The sequence below is a fragment of the Drosophila takahashii genome, chromosome 3R, assembly GCF_030179915.1.
Source record: "Drosophila takahashii strain IR98-3 E-12201 chromosome 3R, DtakHiC1v2, whole genome shotgun sequence".
NCBI classification, from domain to species: Eukaryota; Metazoa; Arthropoda; class Insecta; order Diptera; family Drosophilidae; genus Drosophila; species Drosophila takahashii.
In genome coordinates this window covers 24,176,173-24,189,304 of record NC_091681.1, presented here as the reverse complement: position 1 = coordinate 24,189,304, position 13,132 = coordinate 24,176,173, and the positions used below count along the sequence as shown (strand labels likewise).

Below are 13,132 nucleotides of genomic sequence, written 5' to 3'. Positions count from 1 at the left end.
TCGGCGCCAAGACATCAGACGGCTGGTTGGTCAAAAGAACTTTGCCGCCCGGCCGGATGGCATTATAATTTCAAATTTTCATTCTGCCTGCTAATAAGGGAATGCACTGAAAAAAGCCATATTTTTGTAAAAGATAAAATATAAATAAAAATAGGTTCTTGGAAAGTTTTTTTTATGTAGAGTTTTATTGCTAACGTAACTAATGTTATATTGCGGAATAATTATTTTTAAAGATCTATATAGAGGGTATATGGGTTCATGACTAAAGTTAATAAAAATCCAACCCGCTTACAATTTTACACCATGTTTTGTTTACCTAATTTGATTAGATTTTTTAAATTCTGTTTAATGAATAAATATTCTTAAGTTAGGAAAATGTTTCTCTCCGTTTAGATCAAGAAGTTGAGCCAGACAAACGAGCCGTTGGCCTTCAAGTCCTTCCGTCCGTCCAACCTTCCGTCTGAAAGTCTGCGTGTAAAATTATGCCCGTTGTCTGCCCAAAGGCCATTACGATGGCATTCGATTTCGATTTCGTTTAGTAGCAACAGCGGCAAGCTGCTTTGGCAACACTTACAACTTTCGACAGTTCAAACGGCCGCGGGGTTGGCCGGGAAAATTGTGGGAAAATTTGGTGGGGAATCGGGGGAAGACGGAGCGAGTAGTCAAGCGCTGCGGGACACATAAATCATATTTCCCAGCTAGAGTGGTTCAAGGAGCTGCCATTGATAAATGGAAAGGATCAACTTTAAGCGGGGCCGTGTAACAATGATTTAACAAAGGACAAGTGGCGAGTACAAATAAATATTATTCCGTTGAAAACGATTTGCATTTAGTCGAGAGGTTTCTTTAAAGTAAATTAAACTTTAATATATTTTTGGTTAGCTAATGAAGCGTGATATGCAAATCTTTAAAATGAAAGAAAGGCAATTTAATTTCAGGATAAATAAATCGTTAAAGAACATATATTTAAAATGTATGATAAAAGTTGCACAGCAAATTTAATCGGTTGTTGTACTTAGAAAGACTTGAAATATTTTAAATTGAAAAAGCAAAACTTAAAATACCCCGATAAACTAATTGTTTATGATTCACTTTGCAATAGATACCGTGTTAAATGGAGGGTTACATTTTTTATGTGGTCATTAACATTTCCCGCAGACAGAAATCATTTTTCCATTCTTTCTTTCGTTTTTTTCTCTCCCCCGATTTGTTTTTTTTTGACGCTGTGTTTGCGGTGTTTAACTATACAATCGATGTGAAAATGGAAAAATATTAACAGCTGGTTTTTATGAAGCGCGCTCAACTATTGCCAAGTAATCCCCGTTGTTATTGATATCATTATCATTATTATGGTTATTTTCGGGTTTTTATGGCCAAAGTTTGTGCTACGCTCGGGGTCTCGCATAAATGAATTTAATTATTCGGGAATTCCCCACTCGAGCACACAGCAGTCTCAGCTGTGCGATGGCATTAATATGGATGCTGGCCGACCTGTTGCCTAATGGCTTAACAAATCTGGCTGAATAGCGGGAATAATTACAATTACCACGCGGCGTATACGCAACAACGTGCCGTAAGTGTGTAAGTGTACGGGTGTGTGCGGGGGTGTGAGTGTATGGGGTGTTTGGCGAAGTTTGAGTGGCTTTCAGTGGCAAAGTCTTGGCGCTACGAAGTGCCCACGGCATGACGGTCACATTGTTGGCATCAGCCATTGTTGACAGCCAAAGCCGCAGTCACACTTGCCACGGCAGCAGCAACAACAACAACAAATACAGGGGAAAAGCAACAGCCATGCAACTACAACAACAACAACAACAACAACACAAACACACAAACGCCAACAGGCCAACAACAATAACAAACAGTTGTTGACATTTATGCCGGCGAATGTCACATGCCAGGCACGCCCCTCAGCGCAAAACAGCAAGAAGGTACACGCAAAGAAAATGCTTCGACAAAAATGTAAGAAATATATAAAAATTGTAAACAGGAAAACACACGCATTTTCTAAAATTAACTGGTTAAAAGTCTCAACAAAATGTAAATTAAAATTATTATTTTGTTCAGGGAACGAAGCTGCCGAAGAAATTAAATTTAAAAAGAGCACACATATTTTTCCATCAGTCACATTTTATAGAAGCGTATTCTGTATTACTAATTTGAAGTATTTTCTAAGAAAATGTAATTACCATTCAATTATTTTTCTAAGTGAACGCAGAGTAAAGCCGACCAGGGTAGAAACAGAAACAGAGGAACTACAATGAATGGAGGCCCTTGGCAATATGGGAAAGTGACGAGGAGAGTCAAGGACAGCTTTTGGAGTCCCAGCGCAGGCTGTAATATTTAAAGCTCTTGATTTATTACAAATAAAAACTGAAGGCTTTCCTTCTTCTTGCAAAAAAATGTTGATCCGCAAAAAAAAAGTATTTTAAAGTAAATGTCTAGATTTCTTGGGAAGATTAGCCATTCCTTGTTTTGAATTTAAGGTTAAAATAAATTAAAATACAGAATAATTTATTTCGTTAAAAATCTGAACCGCAAATCCCAATCAATCATAATATTTGTCATTCCTTTTGTCAGCCGACTGTGGTACAGTGCGTATGCGTAATGCGACTTAAATACACTTGGCATTCTCTTTTCGGCTTAATGTAAAACTGTAATATATTTATTAATTTAAATAATGGCCGGGCCAAAAGAAAGATTCTCGACAAAGGAGTAAAGAAATATACGTATTTCTCTACTTATATAGCACTGCATCCTTGTTGTTGTCCTGAATTTATGTTGCTTGTGCATCGCTGTTATTTTTCACAATTACAATGTCTGAGTATATGTATGGCATAAAGCGAGTTTATGGCCCTCTTCTGCCTGATGATATAAATTAATAAAATATTTTAATTAAATGCGGTCGAATGCTGACGAATTGAGTTATTACACTTAGATATGGCCAAGCAATATTTTGTTATTCATTACAGCAGAGCCGGCAAAGGCATTTCAAGATTAATTTCTTGACTCCGACACGTTTGGTAATCTTTTGAGATCAATTAAAAGGCTTGCAGTTAACCCCTGACATTTAACACACACACTTAACACGGTTAAGCCGTAATTACTTAAACTGTCGGGCCAGCAAATCAACGACGGCCATATACCAATCCAAAGTCAATTGCCAAATGACACAGTAATTACTTCCAATGATGTGGTAACATTTTTACAGCATCGGGGGCGGTGATCCCGACAAAACATTAACAGGTCGTCTGGCTGCAGCGGCTAACTGGGCAATTTGCTGCAATCCAGTTAGCTGGAAAGCTGCTGAGCAATTTGCCCGGCCATTATTCATGGCACATTTTGGTCCAGAAACCGGAGACCGGCTACCAGCTACCAGTTACTACCAAGAACCCGGTCAAACGAGCGGCAAAAGTGGCAAATCTTTGTTCACACCTCTGCAAATCCGGGGGAAAAGGGGCGACAATTCGATTCGATTTGGCTCGGGTCGCATGTGTTTGGTGAGCTATTTTTATGGATTCCTGCGTATGTCCTTTTGGTCAACCTTAAAAGTGTTTTCCTCTACATAAATTTGCTATAAAAACCATTTAAACGGAAGCGATTCAAACATTCAAAGGGGAACCGATGCCAAAAAGTACACTAAAACAAATCGATACTAAAATTAGATATTAAGTACAAAATATTTGGTAACAATAAATCTAAACGAAACCATTGATCTAGAAATATTTTACAGGCTGGGGAATAGGAAAATTTTTTGAGAAATTCATATCAAAAGTTCTAGTATTTTTATAATATTTTTTCTGGAATTAAAATGTTCCTATAATTAATAGATTTTGGATGCCGGAGTAAAATTATTCATTTTTTCCATTTTTTTTCTGGTTGAAGAAACTTGTTTTCCTCAGTGTGCTCAGGGATAAGAAGGAGTCAGGATTTGTCCCCAGTCTGGACACATGGGTACGCTCTAGTTGTCGTTTGACTTGTGGTCCGGCTCGCTGCAGAACGGACCGTTCTGCTGGCCAAATCTAAACGGTTTCAATAAAGCAAATTATCGTTAAAATGCTGCTGCACATAAGAAGATTTACGATTGCTCAGCTCGTTGCTCGTCGTTTGAGATTGGGTTGGGTATTGGGTTCTTTTTTATTCTTTTTCCCTGGCAGCACAAACAGGACCAGTAGTTGGGATTTTCTGGCGGGGGATGGGAGAACCTTTGGCCATGATTCGGTTTTGGTAGCTTGTTGTCCGTTGTACATTTGCGGTTCCCCCTTTCGTTTGTTTACTATGCTGCTGCTCTTGATTTTTGTGCTTGAATCCCTGAATCGTTTAGTCGAACCTTTTTGCCTTTTGCCTTTTGCCTTTTCCCTTTGCGCTTTTCCCTTTGCCCCACACTTTCCCTATTTCGCTTTCTGTTTTCCTGAGCTTTTTGGGGTCCAACGTTCGATTTTCCCAGCAGAAGCGAAATGAGCGTATGACCAAAACAAATAACCCACAAAGTGAGTTGTTCAGGGGAGGCTCCTATATGCGTAAGAACACTGAAATTATTTCAGGTCATCTTTCTTATCTTTTCATTATATATGACCAAATTCTTTAAAAGAAAAAATTTATGTATTTCAATTATCTAAAATAAATTTTTGTCCACCCAATGTTTTAACTTTATATTTTAAACTTAAGTAGGACATCCTTAAATCAATATCAATCAATCAATAAGTATATAAATCTCAAAAAGAACATTACAATAATTTATACTTTTACATATTTCTCCCTGTGTATCAGCGTAACTGTGTAACATGTGTGTGCATACCCCGTATTCGTTGATTTGCAGTGCTATGAATGCTTCAACGCTTCTGGCCACAGCTGGTGCGCAAATCTCACACAGTTGGTTATTTGACAATTGATGATAGCATCAAGATTGGGTCGCCAAAATGCCAGGCACACAGTCACAATCCCCAATTCCACCACCCTTTTCGCTGTGTGTGCGAACTAGCGAGGAGCACGTGACCAGTGGGAATGTCACGGAAACTACGGTGAGGGTCTGGCAATTAGCCTTTGACCCCAGGTTGGTGTGTGCGAAATCGAAATGGAAAAGGTTAAAGCTATTGATTCGCCAGTAGGCCTTTAAATCGTTTATCTTGATGGTTCAACTTGGAGAACAAAATAGCAATTTATTTCTTACTGAAAGATTTTTGAAAAAAATCTGTTCGATAATTATGACATTAAAATTTATATAAATTTATATCTATATACCCAAAAGTAGCACAAAATTTGGTTAGCCCCATGGTAATACTTTCAGGCTCTCCTCCCTAAAAATGCCGCGCTTATCTATTTCTGTTTCTATTTTTGCATATGCCACATTAGCATTAACTTTTGTCATTGGCATTTGGGGTTTTTGGGACTAAAAGGTTTTTTGTGGCTACTATTAAAATTTGGGCAATATTTGATTGCAATTTAATAGTTGCTATTTGGCCGAATCGGCCACAAACCATTTCCTGGACGGGGGGCCAGCATTATTAATGAGTGGTAAATTTACATAGCATTTTATGGGCCATGTGGGGCTCCTCTTTTGGCCATCGTCCAGCTGAAATTCCTCTGGCATCCGGAATTTTCGAATGGGTAGCCGTAGCCTCTTGATCAGCGCTAATGAACTTTATGCCGAACCCCACTTTTCTGTACCCCCCGGGTGGCTGCTTTTTCCCATGGCCTGTTATCTGTGTTAATGCATGCGTTTTCTTTGTCTCCTTTATCGGGACTTCCTGTCATTACTCCTGCTATCGTCCGTGTCCCAGTCTCCGCGCTTCCGTGTCCGCGCATTACCTTGTCATCCTGTCCGGTCCTGTACTTCTGGCCTTTCCTCGATGTCCTCGCACCTTGGCTCCGCTGCTCAACTGTCCTGGGCCCGCGAGATTACAGCAATCACACTGACAATAAAAGCCTTTGTAAAATAAAGAAAGCTGATGCCAAGTCAATAGAACAAATGTAAATAAAGCCGCAGGAAATACAAAAATTCCGCCAATTGTCAGAAATATCGGATCATGTTTAAACTATTTTTATAAAAATTTAAATAAAATAATAAATTTAACGATTATTTCACAGTATTCAACAATATATGATTTTATAAAATACAATGTATAAGGAACAAAATATGTATAAGTAACATAAATATATCGATTGGCTTTGATGTAGGATTGTAGGATAATGTAGGATAAAAAAGGATTTTAATAGGTTCAATTTTTTCCAGTGCAGTCCTGTGCCCAGTGGCTATCAGCAGGTCCCCTTTTACCGCCGACCAGCCCATTGCTTAATTTCGATGGCAATTATTTATTTAAACCGCCTGTCGCCCGTTCCAGTCGAACATGGCTGGGCTTAATTGTTTGACTTGGCGTCTCTGAAACTATGGGCAGCTTCCCACTTCTCCTCTCGCTCTCCCACTTTCCTTGATTTTCCCACATTTCCCTACTTGCCCAGCTCTACTGGTGCCGCTTTGACAACTCGTTGACCGTAAATTTCCAAGTTTTTCATTAGGCTGCCTGCCAGTCCCAGGCGAGACTTTCCGCTCGCCTTTCTAATCAACTTGGCCGCAGTTTGTCGCGCTTTTCCCGCAGCCCCGGCCTTTTTTAGCCTCCTTTGTCTGCCACGCCCCTACGTCGAGGGGAAAAACTTTTGCACCTCCCATTCTGGCATGTTTAATGAAAGCGTTTTCACTGCGATTTCATTTCATTTAGTCGCCTCTTTTGCCGCTCCACGGGCCGTGCGCCTTCATTCATTATGCGCCGCTCAGATTTGTAATTTACACCTGAGGCTAACAAGCAGTTGAACAATGCGAGCCGCGAGGGCAGTTATATAAGTTTCCGAGCAGGGGGAATTGGGCCAATCACAAGTTGCCCGAAAACAACATAAGAAAGAAAGGACGATAAGTTAGGAAAAAAGTTGTTGTTTTATATCGAGTGGAAAAAAGCAAATACAGCTAAAGTTCTGCATATTTAACTTAAGTGACTTTAAACTTTAAAAATTATTTTAATTTTGTTATTGAAATCCTTAAATGTATTGTCTCAGCAATTATATTTTATTAATATTTAAGAGATCTAAGTCTTTTACTCTGTAACATTTTTTTTTCTTAATTTAATATTTCATTTTTTAAGTAAATCACAGGAAATCAGTCGAGATTAATATTGAAGTATCGAATTTGGCATCTAAATCACTTTCAAAGTAGGCACCTAAGAAGACTTAAACTTTCTATGATAAAAAGTGCTATAAATGCGTAATAAATAATGACGAGGGATACTTCACTGGAATTTCGTGGACTATATAGGACTCAAATATTTGACATTTCAGCTGGCTTATGATGAAAAAATCAACAGACAGCTTAAGAGCTTAAAAAATCCCTTACACACACATGCGAGTTTTAAGTCCGCCTCCCTCTGATAAAGCCATCCTAATTCCCGGCTCCCCGCCCGCCCTTCCTCCCTTCCGTTACTAGGCCAAAATGTGAAATGGCTGGCTGCAATTATGAGGGTGGCACAGAGGAGCGGCACCGTTTCCGCTTGCTGGGGCAGTTTCCTGCAGCAACTGCAACTGCTGTAAAATGTTTATGATGCTTTTATGGCAGCTGCCCTCGGCGACGGATAAAAAGGGTTCCCAGGAAGGGAAAAGGGGCCCAGAGAATTAACAATATGAATATGAATTATAAATATATGCAAAGGCTGCTGCTCGGCGGGAAGATGAAGTGCTAAATGGCTTATTACGATTACAGCCATTGTGCTCATTGTACTTTTGCTATTTGCCATTTGCCAGCAATTTAAAGCCATTTGGTTGTTTACACGACGGCGAACAACAACAGATTTGACTCCCATTGACGTCATGCGGTCCCAAATCCATCATACGCCACGTGGTCCAAGGTCGAGCTTTGTTCGCATATTTAAATTTCAAATAGCTTCCCCTTCCTCGCGTTTGCCTGGCTACTTTTTCACTTGTGCATAATCTTTAATTTAAACAAATGCCGAAAGCCAAAATAAAGCCCCACAAGGATCTGCACCCGGGCCAAAAAACCTAAAAACTGGACGTGTCGTGCTAGCCAAATAAGCTGCATAAAATAGAAACAAAAATATCGTATATAATATAGCGTAAAACGTTTGGGATATGGTCAACGGTCCAGGTTTTAGGAGCGAAAGGGAAACTGTCGTCGAAATGGTTTGGGGATGTGCAGGAGGAGCAGACCCTATACCGGTTTTTTATTAAAGCAAAACCGGCTTAACAGACCTTTTATATATTAAAGCAAAAATATCCTGGCCAATCTAAGAATTATTTGAAATGTGTGAGAATTTATAATTAGTTCCTGTTTAAAAATGTATGTGCTTTAAATTACTTTTTGCCTTATTTGGTTGAAGAAATAACAAACTGCTTTAATATATAGCTATCTCTATGAATTCAATTTAAACAAATAAACTTAAGCCTAAATTAAATTATTAGTTTGATTTCAGTTCTTTTAACAATTTAATTAAATTAATTATAGCACTAAGAGCACTTAAAAGTCGAGCTTGACTTAAAGTTACTTGCTTATTTGTTGTGGCCCCTCTTTCTCGTGCAGTATTTTCGCAAATTCCATCAAAGCTGCTGCGGCTTTGGACATTGCTGTTGGCCACTGCGCCCAGAGTCTTTTGGCCAATGTTGCTGCGCTGTTGCAGTGGCACGAAAGGAATTGGCCGGGAAATGGGGGGAAGGGGGGCAGAGAGGGCTGCGACACATAAAATGCGTCCTGTGAAATTTGTGGCACGCGTTGAATTTTGGTATCGCCCTAAACTGGAAATTTTCGGGCTGTGACAAAAAATAACTTTAAGCGCGATAATTAGATGAGGATCTTTAGTTTACTTTAAATAAATAAATTAATTAAATTAAGAGGGGAAAAAAGAAATTATATACCTACTAATTTATAATTTTTTTCGTTTAAAAAAGTAAACAAAACAAAGACTTAAATAAATCCCATAAAATTTAAATGACAGACTCTGTAAATTATATTCGTAATTTTTATAAGTCAAGTTTATTAGATCTTGACCTGGCCAACACGTTTTCGACCATATCCTTTCTTGGGCTCTTGGGGTTGACTTTGGGCTTCGGGTTGCCTTTTCTCGGGAAGCTGTTTGTTTTGTTAGAAATTTATTTATCAACGCTTTTTGTATTTCCGCTGCGGCTAGCTGGCTGGGCCGTTTGGCTTTTTGTTTATTTTCATACACTTCCTCATTTTTAATTTATGACAATGGCCCGGCTATTGTGAGGGCCACGCCCCCTTTTCGACCGCCCAGCCGCCCTGCAGTGTTATTGTAACTGATGCTCTTATAAATGGCCTCTGCCCGTCAGACAGAATTTTCGTTTGTCGCTTTTATCGCAGAAACCGGAAAGTGGCGGATGCCAAAGGGGGGTGGAAAATTCAAGGGGCCAGGAGAGGTTGGGTGGAACTTTTCCAGAGGGGCACAAAGGCACACGTACACTTTGTATTTCCGTTGGCCCCCTATTGTCCTTGACAGTTTCATTATGACAGCTGGCGGGAGTCGCTTTCCACACCCATTTTTCGTTGATTTTGGTTTTTGTTTAGTTCCGCATTTGTGCTATTAAAGTGTCATCTTGTTGTTGCTGCTGCTGCTGCTGCTTTTTCGCTTGGCTTCCACTAAAACAATGGCCAAGTGTTGGCGCTGTTATTATTATTATTATTATCATCAAACGCGCTTCCTCTTCCGCCGCACAAAACGCAAAGATAATGGCCGAAAGACAAGCGACCAGATAAAACGCTGCCATTCATGCTCTTGACTGATTTTTAGTTAATTTCATTGGCTTTGTGCTCTCAACGAAGGAAGGATAAGGATAAGGGGGGATTATTGCGCAATCGACCCTTGGTCATTTTCTACTAATTATGGCAATCCTTTCAACTGATTTAAGACTCTTTGTTCGGGGTATTTATGCACGTAATAAATTAAATATTTCTGGGAACAAATTAAATAAATTAATACATTTCATTAGATAATTTTTGTATCATAGAAAAATACAGTATTTAGCAGAACTATATACAAAAAATCCCTAAAATAAAAATTGTAACTATTCAAAAATCGAAACGGCTGACCTTTCTTAATCCGCCCTTGAAGAGCAATTTCTTTCACGAAAAAATCCGGAAATGCACATTTATATAATTGAAATAAATTTACGCCCCCGGCCGGACATTTTGACGGCGTATGGCGAATATTACGAGCAGTCAGACATTTGCGCATTTCGGGCTGCGATTCGTTGTATTAAAAGCAGGCAAGCCGCTCGGGATTTATGGCTGCAGTTCGAAACTCGCAGCTCTTCCGTCCTTCCCAGATTCCCGATTCCAGATCCTTTGGCTCAGTGGCCGGGCGCACATAAATATGCAATTATTTTGCATTTTCCGCTCTCGCGCTCGATTTTTATTTTTTATTTTTATTTATTCGCAGATGGCGTTTGCTGCGGCGCTGCGGTCTCACGCACATTTCCCCATGTTTATGGCACTCGCGACTTTCGTGCGGCGACAGCAAATTGACTTTTACACAAAGATGCGGGTGCCTGACACACATATCTCTTTATGCGACATATTTATTTGTTGATTCATATATTTATTCTTATTTATATGCATAATTTGCATTTGACATATTTTTATGGGGCCCCAGCCCGTTCGGTCGCCAAGAGAAATCAAAATTCTTTATTCAGCATGCAAATGTTTTAATATTGGTTGACTTGTCGCTCGTTCGGTTTTATAATCACCAGAAAATCACATCTCATGTGCTTTATTTCAAGCCATTAAAAGTTCGTTTATGCAGCATCCATGGCAAAAATGATAAAAATCAAGTAAGAAAAACAGGAAATAAATTGAGAACGACCATTGATTTTCTTAATTTACCCTTTATTTTATTTTATAGTTTTTTTTTGAGATTTTGCAGGTTATATGTTTTTTTAAGGTTAATTAAAGGTTTTTTATATTTTAATATTGTAGCAATTAGAGGGAAAATAGAAAGTAGTAAATAGCTAGTGATGCATATATTAATATTCATCGTGTCCAAAAGGCTTTGTCAACGCAACCCAAAAATAATTGTCAATTAGTTGCCTATTTCAATGGGAAAATTCATTGTGACATCTGATACGAGATTGGCGAGCTCACAGATTATCTTGCAATTTGATCAGAATTTTTCAAATAAATATTTCGATTGGAGAAATCTAAGCCTTTTCTATTTCCTGCTTTAAAAATTGCACAGCCGAAATGGAAAATCCCCAATGCACACACACATGTGTTTATTATTTTGACAAATATGCTTGACGAAATTCCGTAATTTACATGTTGAAAATTTGTCCTTTTTTATGTCCAAACTGTTTTCATGGGATCTTTATGCACTCAACCATGTGGAGTGGGTATGCGAGTGAGTGTTTTAACAAATTGAAATGCATTGTGAGTGCTGCCGAGGCTTTTCCCATGGTGTAATTTGTGTGCAGCTTTGGTTATTACTTATTGTTGTTGTTTTTTTTGTGCAGGCACAGCCTTTTGTGGCAACGATAAGCCTTTGGCATATCGCATTTTATTTGCCAGTCAGACGGCAAAGCTGCAAGAAAAATGTTTGTTCATTTAAGATAAATTTATTGTAGTTGCCGATGCAAATTGCAACATTTATTGAATTGTTGCTGCGATGGCTTTCGTGCTGTGTTGTTATTATTATGATTGCCAATGCCAGCGCTCGTAAATAGTTGTGCAAATAAATTGTGAGCGCAAATAAATCGAAGCGAGCGGGCGAAAGCCGAGCGTTTATGACACTTTTGGGGTGGGGGAGGGTTTTTCCGTTAATCACGGTCATAAATTCCAAACAGGTCTTTATTCTGCACGCAAAGAAATGGATTGGTTTGCAACAAAACTAGGTAAATCTTGTAGGAAATAGGGATTTATAATGACATATAACCAAACCCAAAACATTAATATTTTGTATAGTTTATTAAAATAAATAAATTTTATATATATTTTATTACTGTAATTAGTATTACCTATTGAGTCATTACTATTTTATAAAAAATACCTAATAATAAAAATATTTTAATCCATTCAAAATATATATTTTTTATTCCTGAAAAATAAAATATTTTCTCTCAGTGCACTCACCATTGAATGTGGCCAGCAGCAGGGCACCAAGCAGGCGCAGCAGGCTCATCTTCAAATCCTTTCCAATTTACTTGTAATCCAGCGCCGAGCTGCTAGTTAAATGCCGTTCCCGATGCGGAGAAATGAGCCTGGGATTGAGTCCTAAACGGAAACGCGTTTACATCGCCGCGATAAGAAGCGGAAGTGCACGGCTCAAGGGGAAGGTGGCAGGATGTCGGGTAGCAGGAGCCAGAGACTTAGAATCCCAGGATCTCAGGAAGGACTGTGCCCGATGGCTGCCAGTTTGACTGCCTCTAAATGCGGCGCGCCACCCGCTGAGCTTTCCCTGTTGATTTTCCCCCTTGGTTTTTCCTTTGTCTCTTTCCCGGCGAAAACTCGTTTCATTGCTCAGCGTCTCTGAGTGGCTGATGATATTTATGGCTGCGCTAGTTGCTCTTCGTAGCTGGCTGCATTTTATTGGGCAAATTAACGCCGCTGCACTTCTGCTGTTGAAAACTCAGCGCTTTTAAGGAGTTTACATATTAAACCCGCTTTTGGCTCATGCATCATATCGTGACTGAGAGTCTTTTGCTGGCTTACATGCATGAAATCCACGTTAAAGATTTATCGTTCTTGGGCTCCACGTCGCTGCTGTGAGTGTTGTTGTTGCTTTTATGGCTTTGTGGCTGCACTGGAATAAAAATAAAGATTTAAATTCAGAATTCAGGGAAGAATGCAGATAGAAATTGGCTTCATATTTTTTAGATAATTGATAAAATGCCATGTATTTCTAAATTGTCAGAAATTAAATTTTCAAAAATATTTATTTCCTTTTTTTTATTAAAATGTTAGCAACTAAAGTAAAAATGAAAATTAATAAAAAAAACTTATTTACTTTAAGTACAGAGAATTAAAAGCTATGGGGATAATAATATCAAACATAAAAAATAATATTTAATATTTAAGCTACCCAATTTACTCTATAAATATTTGTTTTCCACTGTATACTGTTGCGTT

The 13,132-nt window shown here is 38.7% G+C and overlaps 1 protein-coding gene across 1 annotated transcript in view; it reads right to left on the bottom strand.

Moving 5' to 3' along the window:
• Positions 1-12,786, bottom strand: part of beat-Vc (beaten path Vc) — a 44,693-nt gene extending 31,907 nt beyond the window's left edge. Inside the window, exon 1 of the mRNA XM_017157889.3 lies at positions 12,137-12,786. Coding sequence (XP_017013378.2) covers positions 12,137-12,185 — 49 coding nt within the window. The 5' untranslated portion in view covers positions 12,186-12,786. The remainder of the gene's footprint in view (positions 1-12,136) is intronic.
• Between the last annotated feature and the right edge of the window lie 346 nt (positions 12,787-13,132).